This window comes from Rattus norvegicus, chromosome 1 (genome assembly GCF_021556685.1).
Source record: "Rattus norvegicus strain SHRSP/BbbUtx chromosome 1, alternate assembly SHRSP_T2T, whole genome shotgun sequence".
Lineage (NCBI taxonomy): Eukaryota > Metazoa > Chordata > Mammalia > Rodentia > Muridae > Rattus > Rattus norvegicus.
In genome coordinates, this window is record NC_141534.1 from 177,032,550 (window position 1) to 177,057,864 (window position 25,315).

Here is a 25,315-nt window from a genome sequence, read left to right on the forward strand (position 1 = left end):
AAACCCTATCTTCAGGCAAACTATGAGACCTCAAGAAAAAAAGGAGTAAGATACTCTGCCATTTGGTTTATATTTTGTGGTTTTATAGTTGATGCCAAACAAATCCTCTAGAAAATCCTCTAGTCTCTCCTAGCATTTTGATTACAAGCATGTGCTATCACACTTGGGGTAGTGAGTTTTTTATTTTCTTTGTTCTTTATTAGAAGTGCCAGTTTTTCTTGAAAGGTTCACTGTTCTAGCTTATATCTCTGTGGAGAACTTAAGTATTTGTTAACATGCTAGTGTCAAAATAAGAATTCAGAACACATATTACATTACAAAGTAGGTTGCCAAACGGCATTTATTCTCTTTACAATGAACATAATAATATGTACTTAGTCTTGTAACTTTGAAATGTAAATGTATAGTTATAGAGTGGGGATTATTTCTCTGATTTAAACATTTTTTCCTAATTTATATTCTGTGATGATCAGGTTCTTACTGGAGTTGCAGGAGAAGATGCAGAATGCCATGCGGCAAAATTATTAGAGGTCATCATTCTACAGTGCAAAGGCCGGGGCATTGATCAGGTTAGTGACGCTCATTTTCTGTTCCAGGCTTCAGCAGTATGTTTAATACATATTTTGTTGTCGTGTAACTTAACATTGGTTAAAGAGTTAAGAAGTTAACTCAGTAACTGCATTACTAGTCACTTTAAATAGTACTATTCTCAATCCAGGGTTTAATTGCAAATACTAGTCATCTGATGAGAGAGATGATTCTGTTGAAGTAATAGTAAAATTATAGATTGAGTTGTGTAGAATGTAATTGCAATCTCATAAGGCCTTGTAATCTCTCTCTACAGTGTATCCCATTATTCGTGGAGGCAGCTTTAGAGAGACTGACGAGGGAGGTTAAAACAAGTGAGCTCCGAACAATGTGCTTGCAGGTTGCAATTGCAGCATTGTATTATAATCCACACCTACTGCTTAATACCTTAGAAAATCTTCGCTTCCCAAATAATGTTGAACCTGTTACAAATCATTTTATCACACAATGGCTTAATGACGTTGACTGTTTTCTGGGGTAAGTAACAATAAATTGTAACTTTATGAGGGGCTTTGCCTAAGTTATAAAATAAATAACAAATTAAATTACCTTTTTTTTTTAACTGTTTTAGGCTTCATGACAGGAAGATGTGTGTTCTTGGCCTGTGTGCTCTTATAGATATGGAACAAATACCACAGGTTTTGAATCAGGTTTCAGGACAGATTTTGCCAGCATTTATTCTTTTATTTAATGGATTAAAAAGAGCGTATGCCTGCCATGCAGAACATGAGAATGATAGTGATGATGATGATGATGCCGAAGATGATGATGAGACTGGTAAGGGATTTATACTTATGCTCTTCTGAAACAGTGTGTATGCTAGAACCATCATAGAGGTCTCTACCAGAGGATAGTAGCCAAATGCTTTCCAATTCATTGATAGGAAACCAGGTATGGTGGCCAATACTCCCTTATCCTGGTGCCTGACAGTCTAAGACACTTCTTGTGTTCTCCCATTTAAGGCCAGCATAAGTTAGAATGAGACCTTATTGGGGTTGTTGTTGTTTGTTTTAAAGATGAAAATGTTCTGTCCTTCTAACAGAAGACATTATTTACTATTTAGCTATATTGTAGTAAATTGAGTGGAATGTTGAGTTCATTTTGAAGAGAGAGAGAGTTCCCTTAAGTGTTTCAGAAAAGCCAATGTTAGTGGCATACACATTTGCTCCCAGCACTCAGGAGTCAGAGGCAGGCAGATGTCTGGAGGACAGCACAAGTTACAGGGCTACAGGGAAGTCCTCTCTGAAAGCAAGACAGAAAGTTAAGAAGATGAGCTGGGGGGCTGGGGATTTAGCTTGGTGGTAGAGCGCTTGCCTAGGAGGCGCAGGGCCCTGGGTTCGGTCCCCAGCTCCGAAAAAAAAAAAAAAAAAAGATGAGCTGGGTTATATCTCCAGTTGCTAGAGTAAGTACTCCCATAGCATGTGCAAAGCCTGGATTTCATCGACACACAGACACACAGACACACACACACACAGTGCCCTTACACATAAAAGCCTCAAATTAAGGTAATTAAAAATGTGACAGACAGTGACTGTGTAACCACATACATGAAATAAATAAATCTTAAAAAAAGTGACAGAATTCTTAACTTGTGAGAGACTGTAGACTAACAATAGAAATTGATTGAATTTGATACCAGTAATTGTTCTAACCGAACAAATAGCTCACAAGTTCTCTTTTCCCTCTGGTTTTTTCAGGCAGGTTCTCTATAGAGCCTTGTCCTGGAACTGGCTGTGTAGACCAGCAAAGCTTCATTACTGTATCATCAGTTGAACAGTTAGGGTTTATGGACACTGGGAATTTTATTTCTTTCATTGCTGGACATGTAATTTAACTTATTCCTGGAACTGTTCTTCAAACTTTTCAAAATTTTTAATTTACTAAGAGTGTTAAATTAAATGCCACTTTACTGAGCAACAGCACATTTCATTGTCATAAACTCAATTGGCAGAGGAACTAGGGAGTGATGAAGATGATATTGATGAAGATGGGCAGGAATATTTGGAGATCCTAGCTAAACAAGCTGGTGAAGATGGAGATGATGAAGATTGGGAAGAAGATGATGCCGAGGAGACTGCTCTAGAAGGCTATTCCACAATCATCGATGATGAGGATAACCCTGTTGATGAGTATCAAATATTTAAAGCTATATTTCAAAGTAAGCCAATTTCTTACATGTAGAGCCATTTAACTGAACAAATCTATTGTTGTGTCTGTCCCTTGGACAAGAAGTGAGGCAAGGGGTTGGGGATTTAGCTCAGCGGTAGAGCGCTTGCCTAGGAAGCACAAGGCCCTGGGTTCGGTCCCCAGCTCTGAGTAAAAGAACCAAAAAAAAAAAAAAAAAAAGTGAGGCAAAGCGATAAAATCTATTGGTTTCTTTTGACACATAGGGAAGTCTTTCCTCCTGTTTTTGAGACCAAAATTTCCTATGTAGATCAAGATGCCTGTAATATGTACTGCCATGTTCGGTGGCTTCTTTATCCTATTTCATTTAGTTAGCTTATAGTTAGAAAGATGTACATTATAAGAAAATAGTGTTTTTCAAAAATTATAGTTAAAATCCTACTTACTTGGTTTGCAGTATTTGGCACACACCGTCTCCCCTTATTTATATGGTTGGTTGTGTATTGTGAATGCAGGGTGTTTAAGAGTGCAAGAGTGACCATTGAATCTCCTGGTCCTAGAGTTGTAGCACATCTTTGTCAAATGTAATTCATGCTGGTTTGAACTTGTGGTGTTTCTGCTTCGGAGACAGGCTCTTTTTATGTAGTCCTGGCTGTTCTAGAATTCACTCTTTGGATGCAGCTAGCCTTTATCTCAGATTTGCCTGCCTCTACTTTTCTAGGGTTGGTGTTAAAGGCACGTCCCACCATCCCTCTAGCAGTTTATTGTAATTAAAAATTTTTATTAGTATTCCATTGTCTACACATAGGGGTCAGAGGACAGTTTTTGTGACTCAGTTCTCTCCTACGGTATAGGTTCTGGGATCTAAAAACCTAGATATTCTGCAAAAGCTATAAGTATTGACTACTAAAGTGTATCTAGGATTCCTCTTTTTTTTCCCTTTTCTTTCCCCCTGTCTTCTTTGTCTCCCTCCCTCCCTTTTTTGAGATAGGATCTCCTATATTTCAGCCTTGGCCTAGTTTGCTATCTTGCTGAGAATGACCCTCAACTTCTGATTTGTTTGCCACATTTTCCCAAGTTCTGAAATTTCAGAATCAAAAACCACATGATTTATGTAACATAGGAGATCAAATCCTAGAGCTTCATGCTAGACAAGCAACCAGCTGCTTAAATTACTGTATGTACATTCCTGGCCTACATATACATTTTAAGTGCAATTTTTCTATTCCATCCTATTTTTTACTTTGTTCTGAATTATTTGTAGATCTGACTGTAGTGGCTGCTCACACATGAATGTGTACCTATGGAGATCAGATATCTTAAAACTGGAGTTACAGATGCTGTGAGCCATATTATGTCTTTATTACAATTTGGAGATACCTTTTTTCAATATACATTAAAATGACGATGGTTTAGCATAGAAAATAAAAATTTATGGTCATTATAATTTCATCTTGAACTGAAAGTCACCTTTGTTTATACACTAAGGTTTGTGTGGTTTATTTGGTGACTGAGGATTGGATTCAGGGTATCTCCTGCTAGGTAAGCATTGTCTTCCATCAGGTCACATCTCCATTCCAGGTTTTAAGTTAGGAAAGCACTAACTTACAGCATTTATTTGTAAGACCCGCTTAATCTCTTTTAAGTGAATTAGGTTAATTTTGTTTCTGTAGTCTATCAAGGTTTTTACTTGTATAAAAACTAACAAGTCAGGAAAATGTATATACTAATGGGTAGGGTGCAGTGGGGTGTGGAGAGAGACAGGTTCTCTGAGTTCTTGCCAGCCTAGTATCTTGCCAGCCTAGTGTACGAAGAGAGATCTAGAACTATGCAGAATAACTGTTTTGGGGGATGGGGGTGGGTGTGCTCTAATGGGACTCGGAAACTTTATTTCATTATTTATCTAATGGTTTTTTTCCTCATTCTCCTCCCTATCCCCCATACAGCTATTCAAAATCGTAATCCTGTATGGTATCAGGCTTTGACTCACGGTCTTAATGAAGAGCAAAGAAAACAGTTACAGGACATAGCAACTCTGGCTGATCAAAGAAGAGCAGCACATGGTATGTCAGTCTGCCATACACTCTGATGCAGTCAATAACAATATTTGAAGGGATGTGGGCTCGAGGTGTAAACACTGAATTATTGTATATTAGATTACATGCAATGCAAACAGTTTAGGAAAAATGCTCACGTTCGTGATAATAGAAATGCTGTTTAAGGTCTAAATTTTGGACCTAATAAATTTCTTAACAAAACATATATTAGAATCATACGCATTTCATCTTTTGTTCAGTATGCATTTAAAATTCATCTAAATAAGAAATATAGCCTGTTTTCCAGAAGTGTTAATATCCAGCCTGCTATTTGATTAGCCATAGTCAAACAAGGATGAAACAGAGCATTCTAATGTATTTTATATTTTGGTTTCTTTTTTTTTTCCCTTCGGAGCTGAGGACTGAACCCAGGGCCTTGCGTTTGCTAGGCAAGCGCTCTACCGCTGAGCTAAATCCCCAACCCCCATATTTTATATTTTGGATTTGGTTGCATTTTACTCATTAGATGTATTTCTTTTTATGGTGGTTTCTAAGAACTCTGTATATACAACTTACGTAGTATATGTATCTATTATTGGATTAAACTCTCCTTGTAAATGTATTATCAGTTCCTTTTGATCAGATGACCATCAATGTTTCATACCCCTCTTTCTTTTTCTAGAATCCAAAATGATTGAAAAGCATGGAGGATATAAATTCAGTGCTCCGGTTGTGCCAAGTTCTTTCAATTTTGGAGGCCCGGCACCAGGGATGAATTGAGCTTCCACTTTCTTTCCTGCTGTGTGAGTGTAGTGAAGAGCTTGTGTTCCTCCTAGTAGTGGTTCCAGAACCGGTTCATGTTATGTACTAACTGATCAATAGAAGGACAGAAACCCCAGGAGGTGGGAGCTGATCATGTAACCTGGCACTGGACGAGAAACTAGAGGGATTTGGGGAGGGGGTAACTTGGGGGGCTATTTTCTTTATTTTTTGAAGAAAGTAAGATCCTGACTCTGAAGCTTCAAGAGACACTGTGGAAATCTGAAATGAGGGGATGTCATGAAGGCAGCTTTTCTTTTTCTGAGGAAAAAAATAGGCATGGGCTACAGGACTATTTAAAATGTCTCATTTACAGTATAAAGTTCAAAGGTAGATGTAATTTTTACACCTCTAAGTATTTGTCCTACTTCTGTCTCTTCCTTACCATTGGGTATCCTTCATATGTAAATAAGATAAGGTAATCAGATAGCCTTATTCGGTCTTTATCATTTTCATTTACCAGATTGTTACTATGTAGATTGGACATTTATTGTAGCACTACATAACTGATTTTAAAATCTGTAAATGAATTAGCACTTTCATATTGAAACAAGCCTGCTAGCCTATGTATAAAAGCAAAACTGTTTGCTGTTTATAAAAAGGGATGTAATGGGGTGGGGGGGGGAGGGGTAATTTCAGGTTTAATTATTAATTTAAAAATGAACTAGCAATTTTGTATCTGGTGACTTTGTGGTGCACTCACCTCTGGTAGTGACTTGAATTCGGTTTGTAAAAAGGGTTAGTGATGTTTCATTGCTGCTAAAAATGGCAACTCCCTCTGTGTCCTTTTTTGTTCCTTAAAGCTCTCAGTGTACAAGTGGACATTTGGATACAAGACCTTATGTAACAAACAGAGGTGATACCTGAAGCATGTAAATTGGATATAAAATTCTACTCTTAAAGAGTTGATCTAGAGTATGGCTAAACATCTATATATGCAGTCTATTAAAAACTCAATTCGGCAATTATGTCTTGATCTGATTGCAATTTATTCCTAATTAATACCTATCCCCATTAACCTGTTTTTATCTTGTACCAGATAGAGTGCAAAATGTATTTAAGATTAATACCTGCCCATTCCCCATTTCCCCTCCCGTCTTGATTATGGTATCTTATCGTAACTCTGAAGACTGAAGGCACATGGTTCCCTCTAAAAACCACTATTGAGACCACTGCAGAAATAAGCCAGCAACAACAGGGTAGCGGGGTGGGCTTCTCCCCTCTCTTCCTAAATGCATGTTCAAAAACTTTATTGATCTTAAACATCTGTCAGATGAGTCATACATTGGATTATTTTTTATATACATGTATACACAATATTTCAAATTGAAAGCAACATCTCAGTGGATTCAAAACTACTACATACTGTTGTCTAAAACAAAATTTATAATTGTACAAATGAAATGCACATATTGATATTTAAAATGCATAATTAAGAAAAACCCTTTGGTGTTGTGTTTTTCTTGTGTACCAATACTTTTGGCACTGCTTGGTTTTCTGTTTTGACTCTGAAGGAATCAAAGTACTTCTAAATTTAATACTAAAATGTTGGCAAAAGGAAAGCAATGTCTCAATGTGTGGGTGAAAATTGTTAAATCGAGTGTGCTTCTTCTACTCCTGTCTCACAGTTAGGACACCAAGTGTATACCCTAGGTTGCTTAAGGTTCTATAAAAATCAAAACAATAAAAATGCGGTAGTTATTCATATTCTACATTGTGTGCAGAGGGGAGAATATTATTAACATCGTCTTCCTTTTCATTTCTGTACCTAGTCTATAAGTTCTCAGACTTCATTTATATTTAAATTAATTCAATTTTCACATTGTTACTCAGAACACCATATCTAAAAAAGGATTTATACAGTGAAAATTCTCATTACATAGGTTATATATTTTTAATTTGATGTTAGAATTCAAAATTCTATTTAGAATTGGTAGTAGACATTCCTTAAATTTTCATGTTTTTTTCTTATACTTGAATTTTAAGTTTCTATAAGATGCCATTATACCCCTGCTTCTTGAACCTTACTATGTAGACAAAGCTGACCTTGTACCTTATGCCTTCCTAATAGAGGATGTGTCTCTATGCCCTGCAAAAGTATAGTCCTAGTACAATTTTCATTTTATGTATATGTATATGTGTATTGCCTCCCAAATGCATTCATTGCCCGGAAGAGGGTGCCAGATCTCACGGAACTGGAGTTACAGATGCTGATAAGACAACACACGTGGTGCTTTGAATTGAATGTGGGTTCTTTGGAAAAGCAGCCCGTGTGCACTTAACCTCATTCCTATAATTTGTATGTAAACTTTATTTAGCCACTTTAATTGCCTTTTCTCACAGTATTGCTATTATTAAAATACAAGTATGGTATTCTTACCTCTGAATGTAGAGCGGGGTTGACCAACCTATTTTATAGTGTATGCAGTGAAGGGCAAATGGAGGGCATTGGATCAACCTTAATTTCTGTATGATGATTAAGGATGATTTGGAGCCACTATGTGGGGTACTCCAATCTGAACCCAGGTCTCCTCTGCAAGAGCAAGTACCTTCACCTTCTAAGCCATCCCTCTAGTTTTAGAATTTGGTGCTTTTTTTTCCTCTTTTTTTTTTTTGCTTGTTCGTTTTTGAAGACAGGTTGGTACTGTCACAGGATAGTCACTGGTTTTTTATGTGTATGTGTGTCAGTGTGTGTACATCTATATCATAGGTTTGTAGTGTCATCTCTTTGAGGCTGGATTTCCAGATAGTCGGGATTTGCCTGAAGTAAGTGCCAGGAGTCAAAGTCCAGTCCTCAAAAAGACCAATTAACCACTAAGTAATTTCTCCAGCTTCTGTTTTTTCTTAAAATTCGTGGGTGTTTTGGCTGCATATATGTTGGTGTGCCTGGTGTCCAAAGTGCCCAGAAGAGTGTATTTGATCTTCAGGAATTCAAGTTGTTAGATGGTTAGCCATGAGCCACTGTGTGGTGAGAACTGAATCTAAACCTCAGAGAATGAAGCCTGTGCTCTTAATTTGTCCTCTCTCTCCCATCCCAGGTTTTGTTGGTTTTTTGTTTATTTATATGTAAGTACAGTTTAGCTGTCTTCAGACATACCAGAAGAGGCCATCTGATCCCTTTACAGATGTTTGTCAACCACCACGTGGTTGCTAGGATTTGAACTAGGGACCTCTGGAAGAGCAGTCAGTGCTCTTAACCACTGAGCCATCTCTCCAGGACCCCTGTGTTTTCATAAACCAGAGTTTTTTTTTACAGGTGTGTGTGTGTGTGTGTATGTATGTATGTATGTATGTATGTATGTATTATTTACACTGTAGCTGTCTTCAGACACACAGAAGAGAACATCTGATCTAATTACAGATGATTGTGAGCCACCACGTGGTTGCTGAGATTTGAACTCAGGACCTCTGGAAGAGCAGCCAGTGCTTTTAACCACTCAGCCATCTGCAGCCCCAGAACAGAAGTTCTTAAATTGAACAACCAATAATATTTCCATGTCCGCATCTCCATGTCTGATGTCAAAGCAGTCTTCAGATCTCTAACATCTTTTTCATATTTGTTGACAGCAACAACCATCTTTCATCTGGGCGGGTTCCACTACCTGTCAGTTTTCCTCAACAGATCTCCTACGGCTCTGACCTGGGTGATCTTTACACAACATATGACCAAGTACAGTTGCAGCATAAGGCTATTGTGGCAATTCTAGAGCCAGCTTCTTGGTGCTGTCAGAAAACACTTCCCAGATTTTCACCTCAGTGATGCTGGTCTCTTCTGAACCAGCGCCAGTTTCTTAGCTCCAACTAGCCAGCATCAGTTGTCCCAGTAGGCCCTTCTATTATTCGCTCTAAAGCTGGAGCCACTTGGCTGAAGCTGCTGCTTGCTAGGGCTGGAACATGGCCCCTTTGTTCTATTACATTATCACTAGCTTTCTGTTTTACAACACCTCTCCAACTGTCTAAGCTTGACTGTCCTAGCTCCTGCTCAATACTGAGAGATCTGTATGCCTGTCTTGTGAAATTAAAGGTGTGTACCACCACACTGGATTTAGGCTTTTCTTTGCCTACAACTTGTTCTGTCTCAGGTTAGCCTTGAACTCAGATATCTGCTTGGTTTTATTTCCTGGTACCATACCTGGACCTTGACTCAGCTTAGTCCCACTCCCTAATTCGATTTAATATCCATGAACAGAATTTAGCTCCATTTCAACTGATGCTCCCTTTACTGCTTGAAACATACAGTTTACATTTTTCCTTTCTCTGATTGCTACGCTTGTTTAAAAATGCTCTCCACGAGACTTAACCAGAGAATAAAGTCTCTCCTGGGCTCTTTTCAGACTTTGTTGATGTAATTAGTATTAATCTCTTCATCTTATCCTTGGGCAGACTCTTCAGACCAGGGCAAAAAGTAGCCATCAAAATACCTCCAAAACAGTCTCTGCCACATACTGAAATTCTCTGAAACCTCCTGAGCCAGGTCTGCAGAGTTCAAATTACTAGCAACAAAGTCTTCCATTTTCCTTTAGGATCGCCCATTAAGCCCCACTTAAAGCATTCCACCACTTTCCAAATCCAAAGTTCCCAAACACACATTGTTCCAAACACATGTTCAGGCCTATCACAACAATACCCCAGGCCCTGGCACCAACTTCTGTCTTTGGGTTTTACTACTGTGAACCAGGACAAAAACAGCTCTCATAGGGACATCATTTAATTGGGGCTGGCTTATGGGTTCAGAGGTTCAGTTCATTATCATCAAGGTGGGAGCATCAGCATCCAGACAGGCATGGTGCAGGAGGAGCTGAGGATTCCATATCTTCATCTGAAGGCTACTAGCAGAATATTCCCTTCCAGGCAGCTAGGATGAGGGTCCCAAAGTGACAGCTACTCCAACAAAGCCATAGCTTCTAATAGTGCCACTCCCTTACAAGTGTATTCCAAGCCAATCTACATGTGCTAGAGATAGAATCTTAACTACCAGCAAATGACAGATTTTTATTCAGTTTGAGCATTCAAGAGGGATCAGAATGTCCCCCATATCCCACCACCACAAAAGAAAAAACAGCTCTTGAACATTTAGGCCTGTTAGTGGTAGCAACACACACCTTTAGTCCAATCACTTCAGAGGCAATTCGATCCCTTAGGAGCTAGCCTGGTCTATAGAATAAATCCTAGGATACACAGAGAATCCTTTTTTGGAAAAAACAAATAGGGCTGCACAGGTGGCTCACAGTTAAGAGCACTAACTGCTCTTCTAGAGGTCCTGAGTTCAATTCACAGCAAACACATGGTGCATCATCTGTAATGAGGTTCAATGCCCTCATTTGTCCAAAGACTGCTACAGTGTACTAAAGTAAGTCTTTAAAAAAAAAAACATAATTTAGTAATCACAGTATAGTTAATAGTGGTACTAGTTCTAGCCAAAGAATAAAGAGTTGAGAAAGGCTACACTACTGTGATCGTTTAATAGAGAATAAATGGCTGGGTTGGGGATTTAGCTCAGTGGTAAAGCGCTTGCCTAGCAAGTTCAAGGCCCTGGGTTCGCTCCCCAGCTCCCGGGGGGGGGGGGGGGGGACCAAATGGCCTTGATAAGAAAGAGCAAGTACCTACATTCAAAGACAGGTCTCACAGTTCATGATATTCCAAAGAGTCCTAATGAGTGTCTTGGTTTTAGATTAGACAAGGTAGAATCCGAAAAATTAAACTAGATTTCCACATTCACAGGGTTATAAATCTGTGACAACTTGAGCTGCTGAGGAAGTTGTTATTTTTCACAGTGTTATGCTAATAAGTCCTTAAAATTGTAACTGAAGTGGCAAGAGTGTTTGCCTACTTTGCATAAGGCTGGATTAGAGTTCAAATATTAGCCCTGAAAATCAACCAAGAAAATACTACTAAGTCAGAAACCTGATGGGCTGGTATCCAAAAATAAAATTGTAGTAGAAGGCTCTTGGTTTAAATCTAGCACCACTCAAGCCTTACCAATGTAAGATGGTTTTAAAAACAAATATGCATAGCACGTCAGTGCTCAGATTTGTTCCCTTGCATCACATAGTCATGCTCCCAGAGAATCAGACATTAGTGATTTTAAAATGCTTACTATAGAACCTCCACAACTAACAGTTCCCTCAAGAGTAGCCTGGAGTATAGGATTTACTAAACTTAATAAAAGAGCTTTTAAATGTTTTGATTATAAAATGCAATCTGGGACTAGAGAAATGGCTCAGTGGGGGTTGGGGATTTAGCTCAGTGGTAGAGCGCTTGCCTAGCAAGCACAAGGCCCTGGGTTCAATCCCCAGCTCTGGAAAAAAAAAAAAAAGAGAGAGAAATGGCTCAGTGGTTCCAGGGATCTTGAGGTCAATACCCAGCAATCAAATGGTGGGCCGAAACCATCTATAATGGGATCTGATGCCCTCTCCTGTCAATCAGTTGTATATGCAGATAGAGCACTGAAGTATAGAATAAAATCTCTTTGAAAAATCTAGTGTCATATCCCTATTTTTGTTTTTCTCAAGGGCCCAAATTCATTTTTCCCCATTACTGGCCATGTGGAGGTAGAAAGGTTCAAGAGTACAAAAACAAAGTAGTGCTGACATGTGCCAGTCATTCCAGGGGTTGTTGGTAGGTGGTATAGGTGGATGAGTGCAAATTCATGTTATAGATAGACCTCTACATAGCAAGTATGAAGCCAGAGAGTCACGCTTTAGAAAATCATAAGAGAATGTATGCTCTAAGTCCCGTTACCCTTCAAATGACCTTTAAATGCCAGTTATATAACTATGCCCTGGTTAGAGTAACATTTAAAAAATGGAGTTTATTAGACCTGATGCTGTGGCATAGACTACTCTTAGCACTTTGGAAGCTGAAGCTCCCGCCAAATTCATAGCCTCCAGGATTACTGTGCAAATTTCAGTCTCAGACTGGGTAAGGGCAAGAGTAATACTGTAGGTTCCGACTAGATTGTTACACAAATCTCTCCAGGCTATTTTTAACATTTCTCGACTTATTTTATCTATGACAACGCATCTGAAATTCAAAGGACTGCTGATGCCGGTTAGTCTCCCTATCCTATTGGAATATACTCCCGGCAAGTCTACTTAACTGCGGATATTGCATGCTTATCTCTTAAATGCCTCGTATTTGAAATGGTTTAAATAAAGAGTTGGGCCGAGAGGACCAAAAAACATACCACATACACCACAACTAATGTCTCAATAGGTTAAAGAACCCAACAGATGCTTTCTTCATCCTTCAGGACACAACAGAGAAAGCGCGTGTAAAGGAACGGAGCGATGCCAAAGTTGGTCGACTTCAAACCCACAAGTCCACGGATACTCTTAGAGCATTCGCTAGGTCGCCCTGCATTAGCTCGGCTCCGCCGGAATTTCAGCACGAGCAGAAAGCTCCACTTCCCATGGCATGGCTTTGCCTGGAGATCAGGCAAGCTCAGGCAGGTTCCGAACCCAGTCTCCGGCATCAGCAAAGCTAGGGACACAGAGCCCCAATGTGAAGGCCTCAGCCGACTCCGAGAACCCCAAGGGAGCGCGTGGGCCCCTCGTGCTGCCCTACTTCTGCCTTCATCTTCCCTTCCAATGAAATAACATTCCGCAATAGCAAGGCAAGGACCATCCGGTCTCCGACACACGCTCCGGCTGGCCCGCTCGGAGCGCCACAGCCTACACATCGGCCTGTAGGGAAAATGGCGCCCATCACCCTATTTCCCTCCCGGGCAATCAAAAGGACGAACCTCCCTCCTTTGCTACAAAATGGCGCCTCCCGCTGGGGCCCCAGAATCGGCATAATTCACTCGTCAGTGGGGCGGAGTGGTCCGGGATGAGCAGTTCTGCCAACCAGTCAGGCACAGAAGTTATGATTCCGTACCTGGCGCCAGCCATTCAGGCGCGGGTAGAAAGGCCAAGCTACAATGACGCAGGAGAAGTGGGCGTGGTTAGTGGCGGTTTCCTACCCGTCAGCTAAATTTGGACCAATAGAGATTAAGAGTCTTCCAGTGAGTGACGTAATGGCAGCCCAATGGAGGCTAGGGGCGGGACTCAGAATTGCTATGCGGGTTGCGGGGCCTGGGGGCCGGGCGGCTGTTTCCTGTCCTGGTGCATGGTGGTCGGACGAAGGAATTGTTGGAAAATTTTCTCGGAGGTTCGTATATAAATGTGTTTTTACCCAGTGTGCATTATTCTCCGCCCGGCCGCCGCCCTCAGCGCGGCGGCGCGGGCCCACTTGGGCCCGGGCTCTACCTCCAGCTGCTCATGCCCGTCCTTAGGCCTGGCCGATCCTACGGCCGCCTTCGTAGCGGAGCCCGAGCAGAAGTGGAGTTTATTAATAACCCTAGCCCGCCACTCTAGGGCGGCGGAGCTTTTCTCTCTGAAGACGCCACCCCACCCCCCACTTCTCGCAGCGCCCCGCCTGTCCCCTAAGGGGGCCGCTGAGGGAAGGAAGAGCAAGAGGGGAGGGTGGAGCTCTCGGGAGCCGGGCGGCTTTGCTGGACCTGACCTTCGCGCGGAGCGAGTCCCATGGCGCTCGCTCGGTGGCGAAGCTCGTCGGGTTGGGCCTCCGGGCCTCGGTTCACAGCAGGCCCCAACAGGGGCGCGGGCCCTGCGGCTGGGGACACTGCCTGCACATCGCCCCCGGGTTTCTTCCTATTCTGATCGTAGGCACATTTATTCGTTTTCACATCTTTTTCTTCAAAAGTCTGTGAGGCCTAACATCGAATATTCAAAAATAGCCTCTTGGAATGTTTTATGGTGGGACTTTCGTTCACTCTTAACTTTCTCCCTTTCGTTAAACGAAGATTTAATAAGTAGGAATGAATACCAGTGCCCGTCTACTTGTTTAGACTCTAGCACTGCCTTCGCTTTGGAAATATCAAATCATGTAGCATAATCCGTTGGAAATGTGAGGAATTGCAAGTTTAAGGTTGTGTTCAGTTTGGTCCTTGGTTTTACTAGGAAAGATGTGTTCTGCTCTAGTCGGCAAAAAACCTGTGTAACATTTTAACACTTAATTCATTCTAAGTATACGTTAAATTCATTGTGAAGTGTAAAGACCACAAAACATCAACAAAAAGCATAAATCTCACCCTGACATTTTGAGTATTTGAGATTTAGTCAATCATCGCTATAAATCCAACTCTTCCCCCTTTGTTTATTTTGATTTGTTTTATCAGGGCGTGGTGGCTCTTGTCAATAATCCCAGCATTCAGGGAATGTGAGACAAGGCTACTCATTATTATTTGCAGCTAGCTACACACTGAGTTCCTGATCTCAAAATAAGTATATAAGCTTTTTTGACAGACTTCACACACCTTCAAATTCACCTTCTAAAACAATCCAACTAAGTCTGTTAGTTCAACTTTGAAATCTAAGCTGTCAAGACAAAAATAAATGTTACAAGTTCAAGGCCTGCCTCCACTAAATACTGAGTTTAAGGCCAACCTGAGTTACCTAGAAATGAGGCCCTATCCCAAGTGAAGAGCAGGTTGAGGATGTAGCAAGTGGTAGAATGCTTACCTACTAGCTACAAGGCCTTATATTCAGGCCTTAAGACTACAGATTAACTCACCATGCTAATGCATACCTATAATCTTAACACTTGGGAGTAGGGACAGGAAGATCAGGAGTTCAGAGTCATTTTTTGGCTATATACTTAGTTTGAGGTCAGCCCATCACAGAGCTTGACTCAGGAAAGGGGAAAAGGAATTAGCCTATGGAGGTGGTACATGCCTTTAATATGCCTTTAATCCCAGCACTCGAGGCAGGTGAATCTACAATGGAATTTCAAGATAGCCAGGCCGGGCTATACAGAGAAACCTTGTCTCATAATGGAAAAAAAAAAACTATAAATACTTGACCTGATGCCCAGGAAGGTCAGAAGAAGGTGTCAGGTCCCCTGGAATCGGAGTTATAGTGCTTGTGAGCCTCCATGTTGGTGCAGAGAAGCAAACTCAGGTCATCTGGAATAGAACCCAGTGGTCTTAACCACAGAGCCATCTCTCCAGCTACCTAAATTTACATTTTTTTCATTTTCTTGGTGTGTGTGTGTGTGTGTGTGTGTGTGTGTGTGTGTACTATAGTGTACATATGGAGGTTGGAGGACAAGTTGGTAGAGTGTTGTCTCCCTTCACCATGTAGAGGTCTTAGGGAATTAAGTCTTGGCAGACTTGGCAGGAAGCACCTTTACCCATAAGTCATTGTACTGACCCTCTAGACAGGGTTTTCTGCCTCAGGTATAATATCCTAATGGAACTTTGTTCACAGCTAAGGGGCACCCATCTGTAGTCCCAACGTACGGGCAGCCAAGAAGGATGATTGCTGCAGGTTCAAGGGCAGCATGGGTTTCATAATTTCTGATTTCTTCATGCCTTGGCAATATTTATTCATTTTATTTTCTTATTATTTTTGAGAGAGGGTACATCTGTTTAGTCCTGGCTGTCCTGCTTTGTAGACCAAGCTGGCCTTGAGCTCACTGAGATCCTCTTGCCTCTGCCTTTCAAGTGCTGGGATTATGCTCAGCTTTCTTGGCCATTTCTTCCTAGTCTTCTCGTGCTATGTAGTCCAGGCTGTGCTTAAACTTAGCATCTTGCCTCACTATCTGGGTTCTCCCACACACAGTGGCATCCTATGTTATCATAGGCATCCTGTTGAATATGAAGTGGTGGTGTCTCTTGTAGGGTTTGCCTGCATTTCTCTGATTGTTAGTGAAATTCATCATTTGTTGTCCATTAGTCTGTTGACTCTTTGTCTATCTGTGTTGAAATGTTTGTCTCCTTTCCCTATTTACAAGTGTGTTCACACACATGTGCAAGTATGTGAGAGAAGGGGAAGGGAGAGCAAGTTTGGGTGTTCCTGTGTCAAAGGACAAGCTGTGGAAGTCAGTTTCTCCTTCTACCATGTGGGACCCAGGAATTGGAATAAGTTTTTTAGGCTTGGCTATATAGCTCAGTGGTAGAGCACTTATCCTATATTGGGTCCTTTGCAGTGTGTAGGATGGAATATTGAAAATCTAGTCTCTCTACATTTGTCTCTTAGTCCTTCTTATTCCCGGGGCATACCATTTGAATTTATTTTTAGTTTTTTAATTTTTTTTAAAGATTTATTTATCACCTTACTCACACACACACAGAAGAAGGCATCAGATCCTGTTACAGATGGTTGCGAGCCCCCATGTGGTTGCTGGGAATTGAACTCAGGACCTCTGGAAGAGCAGTCAGTGCTCTTAACCGCTGAGCCATCTCACCAGCCCACCATTTGAATTTATATAACATGTTTGCTTTTTTGTTACATATGTGTTTAAATCCCGAGTGTAGTCACACCATGAATACTCTTATGCCATTTGCTTTTTTTCCTCACTCACACTGTGGACACGCTGACTGAGGTCAGGCCAGGGTCTTACAGGTAGTAGTCAGGGGCCGTAGAGGTGAGCTCTGTTCTGAGCATCGATTTCTCTTGACTGTTCTCACACTTCATTTGTGGGCAGGATATTTAACATCTTCTTGATGGGTTTTTACATTGTTGATCATTTTTTGATCTGGCAAAGAGTGCTTCATTGAACTGTGCTCACTTCACAAGTGTTTTTGTTTTGTTTTTTTTCTCTTCTCTTCTCTTCTCTTCTCTTCTTTTCTTTTCTTTTCTTTTCTTTTTTTCGGAGCTGGGGACCAAACCCAGGGCCTTGCGCTTGCTAGGCAAGCACTCTACCACTGAGCTAAATCCCCAACCCCACTTCACAAGTGTTTTAAAGATTTTCATTATACTTTATTTATTTGAAGGTGGGCACACACTTGCTGCAGTGCCTGTGCAGGGGTCAGAGGACAACTTGAGGGAGTCTCTCTCCTTGCCCTCTGCAGGAACTAGAGATCCGTTCATTCTTGGCATCTGCTGAGCCACCTCACAGGCCCTCAGGGCAGGTTTAATAAATATTAAGAACCCTATGGTGAGGGGTTGGGGATTTAGCTCAGTGGTAGAGAACTTGCCTAGCAAGCGCAAGGCCCTGGGTTTGGTCCTCAGCTCTGGAAAAAAAAAAAAAAGAAGAAGAAGAACCCTATGGTGGAACATGTTTGTGTTTATTGATGGACATGATGGTGTACATCTTTAATTCCAGTACCTGAGAGACAGAGGGAGACAGATCTCTTTTCAGGCCAGCCAAGGTTACATAGTAAGACTATGTCTTTTTTTTTTTTTTTTTTTTTTTTTTTTTGGTTCTTTTTTTCGGAGCTGGGGACCGAACCCAGGGCCTTGCGCTTCCTAGGTAAGCGCTCTACCACTGAGCTAAATCCCCAGCCCTGTAAGACTATGTCTTAAAAAATATATATTATTTTAATTATGTGTTTGTTGATGGGTCAGAGGCATCAGAGCCTCTGGAGCTGTAATTACAAGCGGTTGTGAGCTGCCTGATGTGGATGCTGGCAGTTGAACTTGGGCCCTTTGCAGGGTAGTACATACTCTCAGTGACTGAGCCTTCTCTCCGGCCCTCGCCTGTCCTTTTAATAATCAATACAAGCTGTCCAGTTCCAGTGTGGTGTTTTTTTTTTTTTTTTACCTGTGCTTTAATGTTCAGCTTTCAATTTCATCTGGTCCTTGAATGAGTTTCTTAAGAATGAGGATTGCTGGAGATACTGGTGATAAAGCACTCAGATAGTGGGTATGAGGTCTTGGGCTCTCTATTCTGCAACTCCAAAGAAAAGGGGGTGGGAGGACAAAAACACAATACTAGTAACAAATATACAACAAAAAAGATTTCCCCTCTGTTCCTATGCTAGCAAGCACATGGCAGTTAGGTGTGTATTTACACACATCAACACTGTATGCACACACTTTTGAATAGGTTGCCAAAGGTAAGAATCTTAAGAAAAACGATAGAGATGACATTGCAGAGGTAAGTCAGGAGCCGGATGGAGCTACTTCTAAATTGGGGTTCTGCAAACAGTATGATGGAGAGCCTGGGGCATGGGGTGGCAGTGTTCATTTCTGAAGGGATTCTAAGATTTCATTGTGAGTCTTTCCTTTTCTTTAGAGGAGCCTAAACTAGAATGGTGTTTTGTTTTGTTTCAGAGCTGAGGGCCTTGTGCTTGCTCTACCACAGAGCTAAATCCCTAATCCGTACAATATCCTTACAGACTCTATTTAAAAAGCTGCCCCAACCCCAGCCCACCCCACCCCCGAGTTGATAGTATTTGCCTAGCATGCAGGAGGCCCTGGTTTCATCTACCAGTGAGTAGACCCTGTGTGATGCTTCACACCTGTAATTCCTGCACTGCAGAAGCAGAGGCAGGAGAACCAGAAATTCAGTCAAGGTCATTCTTCGCTGTATAATAAGTTCAAGGCCAGCCTAGGCCCTGTGAGATACTGTCAAAAAACATGGTTCAAGGGGTGTAATGCAGTCTGGAGCATGTAGTCTCAGCTCTCAGAAATCAGGCAGGAAGGACTTCATGTAGGTTTAAGTGCAGACTGGTCTATCTATTTGGATCCTTACAGCACATTTAATAGCTGTAAAAATGTACACTTATGGGGTTGGGGATTTAGCTCAGTGGTAGAGCGCTTGCCTAGCAAGTACAAGGCCCTGGATTCGGTCCCCAGCTCCAAAAAAAAAAAAAAAAATGTACATTTATGTAGTTTATATATGTGAATACACTGTCACTGTCTTCAAACACATCAGAAGATGGCATGGGATCCCATTACAGATAATTGTGAGCAACCATGTGGTTGCTGGGAATTGAACTCAGGACCTCTTGAAGAGCAGTCAGTGCTCTTAACCACTGAGCCATCTCCCCAGCCCAAGTGTGCACTTTTTGAATCCTGGTAGCTTATTTAATTAATTTATTCGCTCTGAGACAGAGCGTGTGAGACATGTCATTGCACTTGTGGGAAGGTCAGGGTAATTAGCTCTCAACTTTGATCATGTGGGTCCCAGAAATTAAACTCAAGTTGTCTGGTTTGATGGCAGGCATCCAGTAAGCCATCACTGGTCCAAAATGACTATTTTTAATGAGAAAGCAATATGTGCCTAGTACATAATCAGAAAAATGCTAACTGGCTTATAAGGAAAAGAATTGGTCTTGTTCAGTGCCGGGGACTGAGCCCAGGATGGTGTGTCATGGTCTGAACATGCTTCACCCAGGGAGTGGCACTATTAGTGGGTATGGCTCTGTTGGAGTAGATATGTCACTGTGTGGGGGTCTTTAAGACCCTCATCCTAGCTACCTGGAAGGGAGTCTTCTGCTAGCAAGATGAAGATGTAGCACGCTCAGCTCCTCCGGCACCGTGCCTGCCTGGATATTGCCATGTCCCTACTTTGATGATAATGGACTGAACCTGTAAGCCAGCCCCAATTAAATGCTGTCCTTATAAGAGTTGCCTTGGTCATGGTGTCTGTTCACAGCTGTAAAACCCTAACTAAGACAGTGTGCGTATTATGCATTTAGTCATCTGAAGTTTATACCCTCAGTTCTTAAGTGGCTCAAACAGTAACAACCAACCCCCCAAATTGTTTATGTGAACAAAAAATGATTATGAATACTTTTGGTCTCATAAGGATTTACAGAAGTGAAAAATGCTGGAGACTATAAGTTTATTTTTTTTAAAGCTTTATTTATTTAATGTATGTGAGTACACTGTTTCAGACACACCAGAAGAGGGCATCAGATCCCATTACAGATGGTTGTGAGCCACCGTGTGGTTGCTGGGAATTGAACTCAGGACCCCTGGAAGAACAGTCAATACTTTTAACCACTGAGCCATCTCTCCAGTCTGAGACTATAATTTTAAAGATCATTTATGTAGTTTAATAGAAATTGGACTAGGCATAGTGGTACTCGCCCTTAATCCCAGCAATCATGAGGCAGAGGCAGGTGGATCTCTTGAGTTCAAGGCCAGACTGATCTACAGAGTGAGTTCCAGAAAGAAACAAACCAAAACAAAAGAAAAAAGAAGAAATTGGACTAGGGAATATAGCTCAATATAACAGTAGTTATCTAGCATGCCTAAGACTGTCAAAAGCTGGGGTTGGGGATTTAGCTCAGTGGTAGAGCGCTTGCCTAGCAAGCACAAGGCCCTGGGTTCGGTCCCCAGCTCCGAAAAAAAAAAAAAGTGTTAAAAGCTCTAACACCGTATACACAAAAACCTTATATAGTTTGAAAACCGCATATGCATAAGAAGCAGTATAGAATAAAGGAGAAAGAATTTGATTTGTTAAGCTACTGAAAATCGTTTTTCTTAATTTAAAACTTTATATTATAGTATTATAAGAAAAACGTGTAATAGTGTAGAAAACAGTAATGCTGGCACCATGCCACACCCCTGTAATCCCAGCACTAGGGAACAGAGGCAGTTAGATTCTGTGAATTCAGTGCCAGCCTGGTCTACAAAATGAGTTTCAAGACAACTACAGCTGTATAGAGAAACCCTGTGGCAAAGAAAGGAAGTCTGTAAGGATCACATTTAATTGGGGTTGGCTTACAGGTTCAGAGGTTCAGAGGGGAACATGGCAGCATCTAGGCAGGCATGGTGCAGGCAGAGCTGAGAGGTCTACATCCTCATCTGAAGGCTGCTAGTAGAAGACTGACTTCCAGGTAGGTAGGACCTAGGTTATTGTAGCCCATACCCACTGTCCTACACCTAATAATAGTGCCACTCCTTTGGCCAAGCATATACAAACCATCACATTCCACTCCCTGGCCCCTATAGGCTTCTTCAAACATATGAGTCTATGGGACCATACCTGTAATCCCCAAAGCAAGACAGCAAACCTCTGGGCAAACTCCAGACTCTGCATCTCCATGTCTGATGTCAAAGTGGTCTTCAGACCTCCAACTCATTTTTCATCTTTGTTGGCTGCAAGAAAGTTCTTTCTACTGGGCTGGTTCCACTTCCTGTTAGCAGCTTTCCTCAGCAAATGTCCTATGACTCTGACATCTCAAAAATCTTGGGGACTCCAAGGCAACTTCAGTGTTAAAGCTTCTTGTTCCAATGTCTGGGATCCACGCATAATCATCTTGGCTCCTCCAAAGGGCTGTTGTCACTTCTCCAGCTCTGCCCTCTATAGCACTGTAAGCTCAAGTTGACTCCACTCCACTGCTGCTGTTCTTGTGATCATCCCATGCTGGGGTCTTCCACTGCAACTAGGCTTCACCAATAGCCTCTCATAGGCTCTCTTCATGGTGCCAGTCTTAAATGCTTTGAATGATCCCTTCAGTCCTGAGCCATCAACTACAACTGAGGCTGCACCTTCACCAATGGTCTTCCATGGCCTCTCACAGTGCCAGCCTCAGCTGCTCTTCATGACCCCTTCATGCCTTCAAAACAGTCTGGGTGACTCTTACACATTACCAAGTGCAGCACACCTTGGAGATAGGTACAGCACTGACTATGTGAGTACACTGTCCCTATCTTCAGGCACCAGAAGAGGACATTTGATTCCACTACAGATGGTTGTGAGCCACCATGTGGTTGCTGGGAATTGAACTCAGGACCTCAGGAAGAACAGTTAGTGCTCTTAACCACTGAGCCATCTCTCCAGGCCCCATGCTCGTCTCTTCTTAATCACCACCAATTCCTTAGCTCCAGCTAACCAGTGTCAGTTGTCCCAGTAGGCCCTTCTATTTTTCACTCTAAAACCAGAGCCACATGGTCAAAGCTACTGTGTTCTGATTCTTGCTAGTGCTGGAACATGGCCCTCCTTATTCTATTACCAGCTTTCTGTTTTCCAGTTCCCTCTTGCCTAAGCTTGGTTGTCCTGGAACTTGCTCTGTAGACTGACTTTGAATTCAGAGATCTCCATGGCTCTGTCTTCTGTAATGCTGGGATTAAAGGCCTCTACCACCGTTTCTGGACTTAAGCTTTTCTTCACCTAGAACCTGCTTTGTCCCAGGCTAGAGATCTGTTTGACTTTGTCTCCTGGGATTAAAGGTATATATCACCATGCCTGGATCTAAACTTAGTTGGACAGGATCTTGCCCCAAAATTCCTTAAAACTGTTATCTCCAAGAACATAGGATTCAATTCTGTTTCACTTTGTGGTTCCCCTTTAAGATTCAAGCCATATATTTTATATTTTTCCTTTCTCTGATTGCTACACTTGTTTAAAATGCTCTTCACGAGACTTAACCAGAGAACAAAGTCTCTGCTGGGCTCTTTTCAGACTTTGTTGATTCAATTAGTATAAATCTCTTTACCTTAGCCTCAGGCAGACACATCCCACGCTTTCCAAATCCAAAGTTCCCAAACACACATTGTTCCAAACACATGGTCAGGCCTATCACAACAATACCCCAGGCCCTGGCACCAACTTCTGTCTTTGGGTTTTACTACTGTGAACCAGGACAAAAACAGCTCTCATAGGGACATCATTTAATTGGGGCTAGCTTATGGGTTCAGAGGTTCAGTTCATTATCATCAAGGTGGGAGCATCAGCATCCGGACAGGCATGGTGCAGGAGGAGCGGAGGATTCCACATCTTCATCTGAAGGCTACTAGCAGAATATTCCCTTCCAGGCAGCTAGGATGAGGGTCCCAAAGCCCACACCCTGTGACACACCTGCTACAACAAGGCCACAGCTCCTAGTAGGGCCACTTCCTGGCCCAAACATACATCACAGTGTGTTTAGTCAGCTCACTTGTGTTGACTTGCAGAAGCCAGCTCTCTCTTTCTACTAAGGGGGTTCTGGGGATCAAACTCAGGTCCTCAGACTTGAAAGTAAATGCCTTTCCTTTCTGAGCTATCTTGGCTTGTATTTCATGTGGTCATATTTTTCTTTAGGGTAGAAAATGTTGTTAGCGCAAATAAATCGGGATTCTCAGGGAATGACAGAATTTCCTGGAGGAGGAATGGAGGCTCAGCATGTCACTCTGTGCCTGACAGAGGCGGTAACCGTGGCAGGTAAGCAGTCTTCCTTCAAAGAATCATGTAGGTTTCAATTAAAGATCTTGGTTATTGTTGTTGTTACTTTTTAAAAGAATCCCATACATGTATCCAGTGTGTCTTGATGACATCCAGACCCCTCCCATTCTCTGACATTTTCTATTTGGCTAGATAATTTTTTTGGTAAATTCTTTAAAAAAAAAGATTCTACTTGAGTGTCTTCAAGAATTAAACAACTTGCTTTTTCCCTAGTTTTCATTTTATAGAAAAGAATTTAATGTCATTAACATGCATATCTATAGGTGTCTTAATGACTTTGTTTTATCATAGATGGTGACAATTTAGAAAATATGGAAGGTGTGAGTTTACAAGCTGTCACTCTTGCCGATGGCTCTACTGCTTACATACAGCATAATTCTAAAGGTTAGTATCTCACCTGTGGCCAAGTGGTTAGTGCCAGTGCCTCAGCCCCTTACCAACTAGACTTTCACTTCAGTCTCCTGGAAATGCTGTGTTGCATATGATTCTTAAAGTCTTAAGTTTTGCTTTGATAATTTTGGGCTGCCCTTTGAAATAGCTGGAAGATACTGTGGGACTTAAAGGGACGGGGAGTAAGACTTTTGTTACTTCTTTTACTCTCCATTGTGATTTAATGTGTTTATAAACATGCAAAGAGACATTGCTTTTTTTTTTTTTTTGGTTCTTTTTTTTTTCCGGAGCTGGGGACCGAACCCAGGGCCTTGCGCTTCCTAAGCAAGCGCTCTACCACTGAGCTAAATCCCCAACCCCGACATTGCTTTTTTTGTTTTGCTTTATTTTGTTGGTTTTCTTAAAATGGCGTCGTCTCTGAATTGGTGTTTACTTTGCTTCAAGAAATAGTCCACTTCTAGGCTGGAGAGATGGCTCAGTGGTTAAGAGCACCTGACTGCTCTTCCAGAGGTCCTGAGTTCAATTCCCAGCAACCACATGGTGGCTCTCAACCATCTGTAAAGAGATCCGATGCCCTCTTCTGGTGTGTCTGAAGACAGCTACAGTGTACTTATATATAATAAATGAATAAATTTAAAAAAAAGTTAAAAAACTTCTTTATATGGAAAATTGACATCCATGTACATATATATGTAGGCAAAGATATACATAGCTCGTAGGCCTGAGAATACTAGCTGGATTCATCTACACTGGCTGATGTGTGCCCAGCTCCATGTTCAGGGTCATCGGTACTGAGTGGTCCTGAGAGGTGCACAGAGGCTCGATGCATGTGGCTTACTGTGATGAGCCGCTCTTCCTCTTGAATTTATCTGATTGAAAATTGGAGGGAGGAAGGATGGCTGAGGGAGGATTTTCTGCTTTCTGTAGGATCACTGGATGTGATATTGAATTGCCTCAGAACATTGAGGGAAGAAACAAGATGAACATGAGCTTAAGTAGTGTATGTTTTTATAGTTGATATCATTTTGAAATTGTATAAAGTTTTAGATTTTGTTTGCTGCTAAATTACTGGCTTCAATGTTTTGTTCTAGATGGGAGACTCATTGATGGCCAGGTCATTCAATTGGAAGATGGTTCTGCTGCCTATGTTCAACATGTCCCCATACCTAAAAGTAGTAAGTATTTAAGACACAGCAGCCAGGCGTGGTGGCACTTGCCCTCAGTCCCAGCACTCAGTGTAGTCAGGTCTCTGTCTGTGTCTCTGTCTGCATAGTGAGGCCCATGCAACGAGACCATTTGTTTTTGTTTCTTTTATTAAACACACACATACACACACACACACACACACACACACACACACACACACACACACACACACACACAAGAAACTCCTCTGATTTTCCAATCTCGGAGTTTGCTGTCTCAGCTGGTTCTTACCTCTAAACTTGCTCTGATTT

General features: G+C 41.7%; 2 protein-coding genes and 1 long non-coding RNA gene across 9 annotated transcripts in view; 2 read left to right on the plus strand and 1 right to left on the minus strand.

The window, feature by feature from the left end:
- Ipo7 (importin 7) overlaps positions 1–25,315 on the plus strand; it is a 95,726-nt gene that overhangs the window by 32,775 nt on the left and 37,636 nt on the right. The window contains 6 exon segments of one of the 3 annotated variants that reach the window (NM_001107545.2): positions 474–569; positions 845–1,065; positions 1,160–1,365; positions 2,540–2,746; positions 4,659–4,775; positions 5,431–7,462. In NM_001107545.2, the coding sequence (NP_001101015.1) occupies positions 474–569; positions 845–1,065; positions 1,160–1,365; positions 2,540–2,746; positions 4,659–4,775; positions 5,431–5,528 (945 nt within the window). In that variant the 3' untranslated portion in view covers positions 5,529–7,462. 3 annotated transcript variants of the gene reach the window in all.
- On the minus strand, positions 8,206–13,299 carry LOC147996915 (uncharacterized). Its single transcript, XR_015652338.1, has 2 exons — positions 10,843–13,299; positions 8,206–8,975 (listed from the first exon to the last, which is right to left on the minus strand). It is a non-coding gene; the product is annotated as an uncharacterized LOC147996915 (long non-coding RNA).
- Zfp143 (zinc finger protein 143) overlaps positions 13,581–25,315 on the plus strand; it is a 36,040-nt gene continuing 24,305 nt past the window's right edge. The window contains exons 1-4 of one of the 5 annotated variants that reach the window (XM_087571164.1): positions 13,581–13,718; positions 23,333–23,447; positions 23,760–23,852; positions 24,950–25,033. In XM_087571164.1, coding sequence (XP_087427290.1) covers positions 13,596–13,718; positions 23,333–23,447; positions 23,760–23,852; positions 24,950–25,033 — 415 coding nt within the window. In that variant the 5' untranslated portion in view covers positions 13,581–13,595. 5 annotated transcript variants of the gene reach the window in all.